The sequence below is a fragment of the Microtus ochrogaster genome, chromosome 16, assembly GCF_000317375.1.
Source record: "Microtus ochrogaster isolate Prairie Vole_2 chromosome 16, MicOch1.0, whole genome shotgun sequence".
Lineage (NCBI taxonomy): Eukaryota > Metazoa > Chordata > Mammalia > Rodentia > Cricetidae > Microtus > Microtus ochrogaster.
Genome location: NC_022018.1, coordinates 9825737 through 9840392, shown reverse-complemented (window position 1 = coordinate 9840392; position 14656 = coordinate 9825737). Strand labels below are relative to the sequence as shown.

The 14656-nt window shown below is 48.8% G+C and overlaps 1 protein-coding gene across 1 annotated transcript in view; it reads right to left on the bottom strand.

Annotated features, from left to right (window-relative positions):
• Epas1 (endothelial PAS domain protein 1) overlaps positions 1 to 5199 on the bottom strand; it is an 81920-nt gene extending 76721 nt beyond the window's left edge. Inside the window, exon 1 of the mRNA XM_026782970.1 lies at positions 4615 to 5199. Coding sequence (XP_026638771.1) covers positions 4615 to 4640 — 26 coding nt within the window. The 5' untranslated portion in view covers positions 4641 to 5199. The remainder of the gene's footprint in view (positions 1 to 4614) is intronic.
• Positions 5200 to 14656: the final 9457 nt, after the last annotated feature.

The following is a 14656-nucleotide window of genomic DNA, read 5'->3' as shown; positions in this document are numbered from 1 at the left end:
GGGGGGGGGACTTAATTGGGGGAGGGGGAGGGAAATGGGAGGCGGTGGTGGGGAAGAGACAGAAATCTTTAATAAATAAATAAATAACATAACATAAAAAAGTCAAAAGAAGCAAACATGCACTTGGTAGAATTTTGGACACTGAACACTACAGGAGGCCAGTTTAACAGAGCTCAGGGGAAGAGCCCAGTTCCTTTTCAGCCTTTGTGGGCTGTTCACAGTCAACTCTACAGCTGTCCTCACTGGAAGCAGAAACCTCTAGCTGTCACTGTGGAGGCCTGCAAGTCCTCCCTCCATCGTCGGCACCCCCAAGTGCTAACTTCTACCACTGCTGGGCTGTCTCCGGGATCCAGTATATGCTGGTGTCCAGTATCAGTATCTAGATCTTTTTATATGTCTTTCAGGGACACTGTGAGCCAGATTCCCCCACTTAACGCCAATGTGTCTAGATAATGATGTGTGGTTGTTAGCAAGTGAAATGTCACTCAGGAGTTTCTTTTCTTTAGTTTCAAATATTTGAACCCTACAAGAGAAAAGTCATTATACCTACGTCTTCTTGTGTGGTTCTCTCTGCTTCCCAGTACAAACCAAGCAATTGGCAGTATGGAACCTATTCCCCGTTCCTTAGCTTTCAGCATCTCTTTTCAGACCGGAAGTGCTCGCTCTGCCCCTTGCTGATTAATATCGTGCATGAATATCATCACAAGGGTCAACAGCACGGGGCTGCAGTGAGAACTACAGGTAAAGAATACGGAGGTCCTGGGAGGAAGCGCTGCTGACTCAGCAACAGGGCAAAGGTTTAGTAGTTTGTGCACTACAAAAGTTTCCTTAGTTTGGTCAGGACATAAAATGAAGAAAGCTCCCTCGGGGTAAAATGGGAAGGGAGCTATCATATTGATAGAGGACAGAACTGGGGGAGATCCTAAAAAATAAAAAAGCAAATAAGTGAGAAGTGCTGAATAGGAAAGACTGCCTCAAAGAGGAAAAGCCTAAACTTTGAAAGAATCACAAGGACTTTCAAAAATATTAGGTCCACGTCTGGGGGCATTAAGAATTGCTTGCTTGTTCCTTCCATCTCTAAACACTTTACACTTTACACACAGAAGCAGTGACATAGAAACTGGTTCATGGGGTAAATAAAGCAGGCTGTTTTCATCTCACGGCTTTCACCCTGTGAAAATGCCTAACGGGGCCACACAACAGTCTGGTAGCTGTGGAATGTTCTCCACTTCACAAAGCAACTTGCTACATGCAGGAACTAAGGAGGGCCCTGTCATGGTTTTGCTCAGTGACGTCTACCAGAGTAATAGGTTTTTTGTTATTGTTGTTGTTGTTTTGTTTTGTTTTGTTTCTCCCTGAAATAAAGGAAAACTATCAAGCCTTGGATTTACATTTCCCAGAGTTAGTAAATACAGAAAGCAGCGCTAACTGACTGGTAGGCAATTTTTCGGCCACAGCTGGAGGGCTCTTGCAATTATCTAGGAAAGTAAATCCCCTGTTTTGAAGGTCCAGGGTCTGGTGGTGGTGATGGGGGATCTCCACTAGCTCCTTGGAAATCCTCAGTGGCTAGAAGCACATCAGGGCTGGGGGCTCTGCTGGCCACATACTAACTACGGGCTGTAAAGCGCTGACATTCTTCTTTTATCAGCACCAATTTTCCTTGTGAGGAGGGAGATGTTTTACCATTCCTGGGCCTTACCCAGAAAGAGAAAATATTTTTTTATGGCATCCATGCTTGTTTACAAAATAATCTTTAAGTCCCATAATAAAGCAAAACCAAATAAATAAACAAACAAGCAAAAAGCCTGCTGTCATGACACCTTCTAAATTTCCGTGAAAGCTGTATGAAGCACAGTTTAAGTGCCTGGACTGACAGTGTTATAGACCAGTTCTAGAGCATTCTCTAGTTCCGGTAAATCAGTGAAAAATGCTGACAGGTGTTGAAGGAATTCTTATTAGAAAGTAAGTTTCAGCCTGAGAAACCCATCCAGATTTATGTTTCCTCGACTTGGACAAACGATGGACTTTGGTTTCATTTTCCGATGGAACTGAGAATTGAGCCAGAGTTGAAAAACGTGAAGGTCCAAGTGTCTCCAATTCCTTGTGCACCCTTGCCCCTAGCAAAAGAGCACTCGTGAAAAGTCCCTGGACCAGAGTCTGGCTTAGGCCTGGGCTTGGAGTCCTGGACATCCAAGGACCTCACTTCCATTTATCTTAATTGTTCTGCTCTGCAAACCTCCACTTGAGAACATCCACACTTCGCCCTTCCTAGAGTCAGGAACCTTGGCCGGTTGATGCACCTCGGCTTCATCTAAACTCAAGAGAGCTGATCATGCTTCCCCCAAAGCCTGATCAGTCAACAATTAAAAACCTGGCTCTTAATTATTATGGATAAACATATCCACCCACACAGGGATGTCTGGGAATAAAACAATCCTTCTGGCTTCTTGAGGGGCTGTTTCTAGAATGAAAAACATGCAAATGTTCAAGTATGTTCTGGAGAAGAAACAGCTCTTAAACCAATAAAAATACAAATCTTTCAGAACCACCAGTGGATGGAATTACCAGTTCAGGAAACCCTGCAGCTCACGTTTTCATGAGGTGCTTGGGAAGCTTCAGGCAGCCACTTAAGGGATACCAGCTTTCACGGCCCTGCTTCACAGTTTTTAATCTCAGTGCTCCAAGAAGCTAGCCAACACGACCGGAGTCTCCAAACTATTATCCTAACAGGAATTGGGCCTTGAGGGACTTCCACAGACTTGCCCTGCCTTTCCTTCACACACACACACACACACACACACACACACACACACACACACACACACACCCTGCCGAGCTACCACTAGGGCACTGCACTACCTATGGTGACCTCCTAGGGGGTTCACAGGCTGCAGTTCACTGGTTCTTAAAGTGGCCACACTCATCGATAATTTTTGTGTCATTATGCAACTTTGGTCCTACTGAGACTCCCATACTCTTCAACAACTCTCTGTAAAGGAGGCTGTGAAAGCCCCTATAGAAATAGCTTTGCCCACTAAACCCCGTTTCTCCCAGTGATTGGTACAACTAAGAGCAAGATGACACTTCGCACTGATCACCACCAGGTCTCTTCCCTGCAAATTAGACAATCACCCATAGGCACTGGAGTAACAAAATGTTTAACAAATTCCCTTGGTGGCTCTGGGCTGTCTAACTTCGCGGTTTTGATAGTTTATGATTGCATTCTGATTGGCTTTACAGCTTGAATCTTTTCCCTTACTTCTCTACCCTCAAAGGACACAGCACCCCAGAGCTGTATGGTGGGTGACAATGGGAAATATAGAACCGGACTCTGCACCACCCCCACTCCCGTCACCCAGAGATCCGCCAGTGCAGGGTGCGGGCGCCCCGCCAGGACGGGTGCGATTCGCTCGCGTTTATCAAATCCTTATCGGTGCCCTGAGGTGGGAGCCGGCACTTTCGGCCAGAGGATACACTGTTCCTGGCTTGGGTCCCTACGTGCAAGTCCAAACAAAAGCCAATCTGCTCGGGGTCTGAGCCCTCAGCGCAGTCCTTTACCAGCCTGGCTGTGGGTCTCCCATGGCTCGCGCCACTCCGCCGTCACGCGTTCGATTCCGGTCACCCTAGCCAAGTCTTGGAGCACAGAGCTGGACGCTCTAGCACAAGGCTCGCACCGGTCGAAACAGGAGCAAAGGGCCAGGTGATCAGCCACAAACTTTTGCAGGAGGCGAGCGTGTACTCAGGTCTGCGTGTCCGCATAGTGCGCTTCCACCCAGGCTCTGAGAGAGCCCGGTGTCGACAGATCCCGGGCGGATTGAAGGAGACTCAGGGCAGCGCGAGTTGGCCGGAGTTGCCTCTCACCCAGTGCGGAAGGGTTCGCAAGGGCAAGCCTTAGTGGCTGCCCTTCTCTGTCTTCTTCAGACACTCGGAGAGGCCCGGTGTCGCCGTCCTCTCTGCACATTAAAACACCTGCCCCCGCAGGGCAATCCAGGTCACTACCCACTCTCTGGTGGAGTTTAGATGTAGGGAGAGCGAAAGGGGGGGAGTATCCTAAAACTTGAGTGCCTTCTGGAGCAGGACAGTTGGCCATGTTCCGGCTCCTCGGGCCAGGGCGCGCCCCCGAGTTGCACTTTGCATTCTGTCCCTTGCTGGTTTGGGGGCGTACAGCCGGCATAGAAGCGCTCTCGAAAGACCTGGAGGGTCTTAGTTTGAAAAGAAAAGCGTGTCTGCTGCTCCAACAGATAAATCCAACAGAAAGACGAGGGTATCAGTCCAGAAACATTTCAAACCACTGGCTGGGGGAAACTTGGTGCTCTGGGGACTACAGACTTTGGAAGGCGCCGCGGAAGCACCCCTGACCTCCAGGGTCATTTCTCTGTGTCTCAAGGTCTTGAACTATTGGATTCGCGACTCAATTTTGCGAAGTCACAGCTCCGCGTACCTAAAGCCCGCACCTGCTCACTCTCTCACCCGCTCCCCGCACCCCAAGAGCGGTCCTCCTTCTTCCCAGACCTCTCGCGCCCCTCTTGCAAAAGTGCCCCGGGTCTCGCCCGCCTCGCGCAGTTCCGCCACTGTCCGGGACCGAGTTGGTCGCCGGCTCCGACGCCCGCTTACCTTTTCTTCTCCTTGTCAGCTGTCATTGTCGCCGTGTTCCTCCGAGACCCGGAGCACCTGGGTTCCTAGGGGCTGCAGCCGCTGCCTTTGCGGTGGCCCTCGGCGGCTCTCTGTCTCCCCAGCAGGTGTGAAAGCTCTTTAGTGCTCGCAGGTCCGAGTGTCCCGCACAATCAGGTGGAAGTTTGCGGACGGCTGGCTAGGTGCGGAGGAGGAGGAGGAGGAGGAGGAGGGAGGAGAGGGGTGACAGGGAGGAACCTGCAGGAGGAGGCGGGGCCGGGGAAAGGAGTGGGAGGAGGTTGTAAGACGCCAAAAGGGAGCAGCGACAAGGGACCTGAAGTTCCGTTTATCCGCGAACAGGAGTCAGTTTTCTGGGATTTCACAAAACAAAACCAACCAACCAACAAACAAAAAAATAGTGGTTCGAAAAGAGCGAGTTAGAAGAAATCCGGGGCCAGGCGAGTGCGGCCGCTGAGATGACCATACAGTCTCAGGACACTGCCGAGGATTGTACGGCCGCCTCAGGAGACCTGGAGCGGAACGCTGGGGACTCCGAAGCTGTGCACCGGCCGCTCTCGAATGTCCGGTTTCCTCAGCTGCCAGCCCACTTTAAAAACTCGGACGGCCCGCCCGCGGGAGGGAGCGAGGGGCGCCGGAGTCCCACAGTGGGCCGGGGGCGGATCCTGGGCGGGGCGCCACGTAAGCTCCGCCCCCGCCCTCGGGCTGCCTGCCCACCGCGTCCTGACCAATGGGGAGGCGCAACCACAGCCTCTGCCTTGACCCCGGCCCGCCCCTTTCTCCCGGGCCGCGCTCCTCCGGCGCTCTCCCAGCCCTGCCTCCTCTTTCCGCAGGTCAGAGACTTGTTTTTGTGTCTGCCTGGTGGCGAGTAGCTAAATGGGACTCCAAGGGGAAAGGCTCAGTTAGTGCGGAGTTGAATAGTGGCAGGGGTCAGCTAATTGAGCCCAGAGTGTGCCTTCGCGCGAGCACTTTTCTCTGAGAGCCAGGGAGAGCGCGGAGTCCGGGGTCCAGCGCTTAGCGGGGACCGGGGACGTGCGGTGCTGCTCCCGGGTATTGCTATGAGTCCCTGTCCCAGGTGCGTGGCTCCCTCTGGTCGGTGGGAATAATTCCCAGGACTCCGACCGCAGTGCTGTTTGCCTGCCTTGGCAGTGTGCTCATTTTGGCGAAGCGTGGCTGAACTTGACTTCTGAGTCCTGCCGGTGTCTTTTCCTCAACCAGGTTTACGGTTGAGGCGCCGCGCATGCTAGAGAGTAGGGCCTTGGAGTCCTCTGGCCTGCTCTGCCAGCTCTCTATAAATAACCCAACATCACTGTGGGTTCCCTGTTGTGATCTTAGGGGTGAGAATTGACAAGCAGACCCCAAGTCACTGGATTTGCCTGCCTTCTAAGGCTCCAGAGTTATAGGACGATAACACCAACTGCAGGAAGTGGTGGTTCTAAAGTCCCACATAGGCAAGCACAGAGCTCTTTGGTCTTTTCCGCCTGTGAGATGTTTCTGCCCTGCCAGTTTCCCATTTCCTACGTGGTGATCAGAGGGAAATCTCCAAAAGAAACCAGGGAAGTCTTTGATTTTTGAAGACTGGGAGAAAGGCCGTGGGCTCCAAGTGTGTGAACTGCCAAGAGAGCAAGCTCCTGCAAACTGAGCCATCCTAGGTCCTGTACTTCCTGTATTATTCTCTCACCAACATTTCCTAGTAAAAGTATAAGCAGAAACGGGGTGTGTATTGGGGCCGAGGGTGTATCTTAGGTTTGTGTAGGCACGCAGGAAGATGGGCGCTTTTCAGGAGACTTGGGAAGGTTTCTTGAAAGAATGAGGAGAGTGGGAAAAAGGTGGAAAAATCAGAATTGAGAGACCCTTTCCTTGAGAACTTGGAAATGAATTTACACACATGACTGTGAGTTCAAAGAAGCCAGCGGATGACTTCTCACGACACTTCTCCAGCCCGAAAACCCTATTGGACCCATTTGTTTGTCTTTTTTAATGAGAAATCCAAATTAGTAGATATGGTTATAATAAACTATAAGCATATTTACTTCACTTAAAACTGGGATGGAGGGAGGGGGAAAAGAGTCAAATAACAAAAACCTCAAGCACTTTGGCAACATCAGGGCCCTAAGATTGTTTTCCACCAGAGCTCCTGAATCCTAAGCTGCTCTTGACAAGTGACTAAGCAATACCTCTAACCCGCAGGGGACATTTCAGTAGGGCCGAGGTTTTGAAATTTGTCTGGGAGATTTTTGTTTTTAAGAGGAAAGGTAGGGCTTGGAGGTGCAAGTTTGTGTGGGGCCCTGGATTCAACCCCTAGAAGGCGGACACTGCAAAAGTCACTCAAGAACACAGCAACCATATCAGCATAGCTCCTCCCCCATACTAGCATCCCCTTTCTAACTGGGATTTTAACCAATAAGTGAAATGTGTATATATGATTCCCGGAAGAACCCAACCGTGCATAACGCAAAACCATCTGACCTACCTAAAGCCTCTTTAGAGGTCTGCCAGAATTGAGTCAACAACCTTTGTAAGGAGCTGAGAGTATAAGCCAGACATGGTAGTTTTTGCTGTTTCAGCGTCCACGGATGAGCTTAGGTCTTTGGAGAGTAACCCATTAGAAGAATGAGCTGTTGATAAGGGCTAACCTACAAACCTTCAGAGAGCAGTCACTGGGGATGTAGCAGGAAGGTGTGAGGATGACTCAGTAATCCTGTCAAAGTGACAGACCTGACCCAGGATATGGTTTGTAATCAGGTTGGAGTGGGTGGGACTTAGCAGAAGAGACCTTGGAAGGCTGAGCTATTGCTTTAGCGTTTGACAGACTTTCACTTCCTTGTACAATGGGATCAAGAAGAAACAAGAGTGGCCCCTAGGAATCAGAAGCTGGAGGAGACACTCAAAGTCACAAAAGCCCGCGTTTGCCACTGTTCTACGTGTATACTGTCTCATGTGACAGCCCTCTGATCTCAGACTGGCCATTTAATTGGTTTGGAATTGTCAAGAACACAGAGAGGAGAGGATGGCCTATCTAGGGAGAAGCCATTGCTCCTCCTCCTTGAGAAACCTTTCTGACTCACCCCCAAGAGTTAATCTGCATTTATCAACTCACCGGGTTTAGAATTCCTTTGGAAACACAACTCTGAGCCAAGGGATTCCAGACTGAATCTCTCTCTCCTCCTCCTCCTCCTCCTCCTCCTCCTCCTCCTCCTCCTCACTGCAGACAGACACAATATGCTGTTGCACCTACAGCCATTCTCAGCACTACACCATCCCCACATGATGCCTGGTCCCCTCGAAGCCTGGGTCAAAGAAAACCCACCCTTTCTTAAACTACTTTGGTCAATTGTCTTGTCACAATAGGAAGTGTTTACTCTTATTCATAGAGGCACCACTGCACGTGCACACACACTCACACACACACACACACACACACACACACACAGACCCCTTCATTCCAAACAAATCCAGCCCATTCTGTAACTTTATGAAACCTATTTTCTAATATTCACATCTAACCCTGAACTCTGGTACCAGAAAGTCATCCTGTGCCTGGCTCCTGGCCAACATCCTGAGGTCATTTCATAGACACATGCTATATATGCTATTAAACATTATGATTTGGGGCCCATGCACTCAGGATCTGTTGTCTTTTTAAAGAGGTTCTGTCATTTTATTTGGAGGAAGGGAGTCAAACAGGTTATTCTTCTACTTGGCTGTCTAAGCGACTCCCGATAGAGTTATCTGGCTACACCCTATCCCACTGCCGCTCCTTCACACCTGGACTGCCAGTGATTTAGAGACCAGCGGCTTCTGTTGGCCGGTCTAGGAATCAGGTTGTAGCAGGAAGGTTGTGTTTCTCCCTGGGTCATTGAGCCACAGCCATTCTGCTGTGCTACTCGATGGAAAACAATGCATCATTCTAGTTCCCTCCCTCCTGGAGGACCCCCATTTGCACGGCACTACCTGCCTTACGTTATAAGTATACATTTGCTCCCCTTTCAAGATTTTTGAGTCGTAGGTGGTGGTGGTGCACACCTTTAATCTCAGCACTCGGGTGCAGAGGCAGGCGGATCTTTGTGAGTTTGAGGCCAGCCTGGTCTACAAGAGCTAGTTCCAGGGCAGGCTCCAAAGCTACAAACAAACCCTATCTCAAAAAACCAAAAAAAATAATAAATAAATAAATAAATAAAGAAAGAAAGAAAGAAAGAAAGAAACCAGTGACAACTTTTAAGTTATACTGATACTTTCCACTTCCCCCAAATAGTTTTTAAATTCTTAAATGAATATAATTGTACTGGGTAGTTGCTGGTTAGTTGGTTTACTGTCAACTTGACACAAGCTAGAGTCATTTGGAAAGGGGGAAGCTTTATTGAGAAAATACTTCCATCAAAGTGCTCTTTAGGCAAGTCCTTGGGGGGGAAGCTTTATTGAGAAAATACTTCCATCAAAGTGCTCTTTAGGCAAGTCCTTGGGGGTGAGAGGGCCTCGTCCACTGTGGGTGGCACCATCACTGGGCAGGTGGTCCTGCGTTGTATAAGAAAGTGAGACAAGCAGTCCGTGGACAGTGAACCAGTAATCAGCACCCTCCGTGGTCTCTGCATCATTTTCTGCCTCCAGGTTCCTGCCCTGATTGAATGCTTGCTTTGACCTCCTTCAGTGATGGTTTGAAATCTGGCTTACGTATAACCCAAATAAACTTTTGCCTGCTTTTGGTCATTGTGTTTATCATGGCAAAAGACAGCAAATTAGACCAATAATGAATATACTCCCAAGATTCTCTTAAATATGAAAATTGAGCACAAAACCATATGCTAACTCTCTGAACAATAGATAAGTGACAATTTGGTTGGGGGTTGGGGTGAAAGAGAATGAAAGGTAAAGAAATCTGGAATCCTAACTGTCCACTCCTAGGACCCAGGGAAGCTCAGCTGGGATTGGCCAGGCAGCAGATGGTGGGTGTGATATCTGAGGGGACAGAGTCTCACTTATGTGAGAAGAATGGCCAATAGGAAAGAAGCGCTAGCCCCGCCTTGGAAAAAGCATACACAGAAATGCAACTTCTCTTGTCACTAAAAATGATGACGCTGGGCCCAACCATCCCTGCCCTGGAGCCTGGGTGACCAAAAATTGCAGAATAAGGGTTAGAATGACCCTCAGCTAGTTAAAGTGGCCATGACCTATAACAGGGTGTCAAAGTGAGTCTCTTCGATCTCTCTTGAAACCAAGGTCCCAAACGTCAGATACCCTCTGCCCCCATTTCCAAAACGCAGAACACAAGAAATCTTTGGAGAATGGTTTCGAGTGTTTTCCCAAGCCACTGTCCACCTCAAGGGAGCACATGATTTTCCGTAAGGAAGACTCACAACTAGATTGCCAGGGTGCATCTGTCAGCATCATGGTCCACCTAAGGGAGAACAGGCACTGCTCTCTGCAAGGCCAGAGCCTGGGGCTCTGGGAGATGACATAGGGAGCTCGTGGATATTCCTGGAGCTTGGGGGATGTACGGGGTGCAGAAAAGTTTGCTTTCATCACAGCAAGGGAAAAGGTTGGAGTTCCTGGAATCTGATCAAGGGGCAAGATGAGAGTTCATGGGAGCCCCATTTAGGACATGCTCTTGGGGGACACTTTGGGAGACACTTTGGTGAGGAAATAAGACCAGACAGATGGAGAAGGGGAGTCCCTAGGCAGTGTCAGTAAAGGCCTCATCCAATGTTCTAGAAAGATCTGAAACTGGACTAGTCTAACTGAGTTGTCCCATGGCAGGGCGAGTAGGTCTCGTTACCCCTGCATTGAACAGTCTTTAGTGATGGATTTGAAGTGTGTGGTCTTTGGAGGTAGGTGGGTAAGTGTGCCTTTTATTCTGGAAGGTAAGTCAGAGGAGTGATGGGAAAGTCTAATGTGAATCATGATATTCAGAACCAGATATGGAATCCACAAGATGAACTTTGCCTGGAATATTTCATGAGAGACTGTCTGCAAACATGTCCTCAAGAAGTCCTCAGAAAAAGGGCGACCATGTCACTGGAGGCAGAAGCTGAAGGATGGTCAGGTCACAAGGGGCAGCTGAGGGAGAAGCCTTTCTGGAACCATAAGACTTTAAGCTGGAAGGGAGAAGTCGGTGATTGCAAGGATAATTCAAGGGTATCAAACAGAGACATGTCTGCTGTGGCCAGAAAAACCAAAGAGAGATTGTAAAGAAGGAGGGAGGGAGGGAGGGAGGGAGGGAGCGAGGGAGGGAGGGAGGGAAGGAGGAAGAGGGAGGGAGGGAGATCTAACCTCCTTGCACTGCCTCCCCCTGGCTGAAAAGGGACAAAGACACTAGGTGGCAATGTATGTTGGCATCCTCAATGGGCAGCAGGGTATTCAGCACAAAATGGTAAATATCAGCACACGTGATAAATAACACACAGAGTGGAAAATGTTTGCCCCTTCATGGCTGTTTTGGCTTGCACAAGAGCCATGGCATCTGCATCACCATGGGTGCAGAAAGCGGGCCTTTCTGAGGTGTAGGTGTCTGAGGAAGAAGAAAAAGGGCAACTACTGAAGCACACTACCCAGCACACTCCTGAAAGCACCTGTGCGCATGCTCACTCATGCTTGTGTATCTCTGCAGCTGTCACACCAAGAAATAAGCGCCCACACGAATTGAGTGCATACCTCTGTCTTTGCTCTTTGAAGAAAACCAGGAACACAATGCGGAGAATGTGTTTGTAAATACTTAAGATTTAACCCCCGAGAATGCTCTCTTTGTCTCCTCAGAGGGCTGAAGGTTCTGGATTATGAATTATGGGGATCCAAGGCCAGCTGTGCCTGAAGTGCTCACCGTCCTATCTAAATGGGAGAGTGGAGAGATGCGGGTATTTCAAAGCCTTTAGATATCAGGGCATGCTCTGTGTTCATTGCTGATTTTGCATAATAGGTAGGTTCCTCTAGTTACTTCTATTTTGGCCAAATTAATGTGGGTCCTACTCAGATAGTCATTTATGGATGCAAGCTGATTTTTGGCCTAAAAACACGGTAGAGGTAACACTCAAAGCCGATAGCTCTGGGATAGACAGTTCAGAGTTCATGGTAATCTATGTCTTACAGAGTGAAACTTATATGGCAAGGTTTAAAGACTAATTAGATCCATAATTACAAAAGTCCTGGGAAAATAACCCATGGATGATTCAGGCTAATTACACCTACTAAGAGCATACACTTCATTTAAAAACTAATAAAATGGCCGGGCGGTGGTGGCGCACGCCTTTAATCTCAGCACTTGGGAGGCAGAGGCAGGCGGATCTTTGTGAGTTCGAGACCAGCCTGGTCTACAAGAGCTAGTTCCAGGACAAGCTCCAAAACCACAGAGAAACCCTGTCTCGAAAAACCACACACACAAAAAGAAACTAATAAAATGGTAGCGTTGACATAACATAGTATTGTTATACTAGCCCTCTTCAAATTCTGTTGAGGCAATATCCCATTTGACTGCAGTTCTGGGACTCTTGGCTTCATCTCATCCATCCATTCTGTATCTTAGCATCTGAGCACTGAGCCCATGCTCATCACAGTGGTTAATACTCACCCTTGAGATGTGAGCGGCATGTGGCCCTCCTATTTAACCTCACAGTTTGCTATGGGAGATGGACGTCCATATAGGTAAAATACCAAGGCCTGCTTTTTTAAGAGCTCAGGATGGGAAATGACTGGTTAGAGACAGGAGAGGGGAGCCAGGTGGTGGTGGCACACTCCTTTAATCCCGGCACTCGGGGAGACAGAGGCGGGATAACTCTGTGATTTCGAGGCCAGCCTGGTCTACAGAATAAGTTCCAGGACATCCAGAGATACACAGAGAAACCCTGTCTTGAAAAAAACAAAACAAAACAAAAAAGAGGGGGAGAGAGAGAAAAGAAGAAAAAAATAGAAGAGGAGAGAGAAGTTAGGGAAAGCCTTTAGAAAAGGTGACATTTTGGCTAGATCTTGAAGGATGACCAGGAGTTTCCTAATAAGAGAAGCTGAAGCAGAGCATTCTGGGTAGAAGAAGGCAACTGCGTCGTTTCTTCCAGACTCAAAGCCAAGCACCAGTCCTACAGAAGCCACTCAAACCTTTGGCCGAGTTCTGGCTCTCGTCCATCTTCGATCTCCGGCTTTTGCTCATTTCCACAATCCTTGGGCCATCGAGGCCAGTGGCTACCGGATGTGTAAAGTGGGCTGTGGTTGTTCTTGTGCTCAGCGTGAGTTGGGCATAAACCTCGAACATTCCAACTTTCCCACCTCGGGTTTTGTTCCTGATAATTTGCTTTTCTGCAGGTGTCCTTAGCCCACGCAGCTACTTGCTCAGTGAGCCAGGAACCTACTTCACGTCCTTCCAGAGAAAAGTTTCCTTTTTGTGTTGTTGCTCAGCTCTATTTTACAAAGCCCGTTCTAGTCTTTTTCCACTGGCATTTTGCATAACAGGTATTCATGCCAGAGGGAAACTTCTCATGCGCTCTAGACTCTATGAGAGCCAAGTACTATCAGCAAAGCACCACTTCTTGCTACCCAGAGATCATGTGGTGCTGAGGTCTAGGCACTTGGCTATACCATCTTAGGGATGTTAAATGGGTCAAAGGCTAATCCAAGTGTCTCCAAGAGATTATTTGTAGGTTTGTTCGGCAAAGGGAAGCTCAAGGACTGGGAGCGGAGCTATCAGGGGAATCCTGGGACCTTTTAAGTTCTGATTAAACACCCCCTGGGGTACACACACCCTGACTTCTCTGTGTACTTCCCCCCTTTCCTCCCCTCCCCTTTTTATTCCTTTCCCTGTTCCTCCTCCCTAGTGAAGATCTCTTTATCTCCAGAAGTTTCTGCTGAGTTTAAAGGTGTCAGTGAGCACACTGGTTACAGCCCTGCTGATCATTTAGATAAGCAGCCATTGTCCAGAGTTATTTCCCTGTTGGGGGCCAGCAGAGTTCACGAGGCTCCTGTGTACGAAGAACAGGAGGGAAAGGCAGCCAGGTGTGATGGTCTAAGCCAGCTTCTGTGGTCTTAAGTCACTAGGCCCTACCCATAACTCAGCTCTGTGTTAGACCGTAGGGTGGGCACTGGGGTAGGTGTGATGTCAGAGGCTGCTAGAAAAATGTGACAGAGAAGGAGCTAGGAGACAGAGCCCCCTTTTCCTATTGTTTCCAAATCAGTTTTTCTGCTAAAGTGAAGGAAGTCACTCTTCCTTGCACGGTGGAGGAGGAAATGACAGGGGATGGAAAAAGTGAAGAGCACAAGTCTAAGTGCTTCAACTGGACGGATTCAAGTCCGCGAAGGCCACGGCCCCCTGTGCTGGGCTGGCCATGCAGCCAAAGGCAGCTTCGCCACCCATCACCCTCCTTTGGCCAAGAAGTTCAGGGAGCTTGGAGCTGGAAGCTTGCTCTTGTGGCCTCCACTTCTTCGGATAGCTCAGGTTCAAGTTTTCACAAACATGTCTAAGCCCAGCTCCCTCACCTGAAGGAAAGCATCCTACCTCGTGGACTTAGAGACAAGGTCACGGGTAATAACCCAAAGGCAGTTTAAAGCATAACTCAGATGTGGTTATGATGATCCCACATTCTGGTGTTTCTTACGTCATAATTTGCTGCAGTGTAGGCTGGTTTCATGGCAATCCTGGTTCAACTATCCCTCTCTTCTCCAGGGGAGATTGCATCTTAAGCTCCCATAATGAGTTTTCAAAGACAGAGTATGAAGAAGATAAAGGAACTGAAAAATTCGTGAGCCTTATATACTAAAATAATGCATATTCAATACATTTAAAGACTTAGTTTGCAGGCAGGCATGGTTGGGCACGCCTTTAATCCCAGCACTTGGGAGGTCGAGGCAGATAAATGTCTGTGAGTTCCAGGCCAACCTGATCTCCATGGTGATTTCCTGGGCAGCAAAGGCTACATAATGAGACCCTATCTGAAAACAAACAATCAAAAACACCCAAGACTTGGGCTCCTGGGAGCCACTCTAGGTTCACGGCTCTTGCCAACCCTAAGGTGGCTCCCTTATCTAAGAATTGTGCTTCCGTGCTCCCTTATCC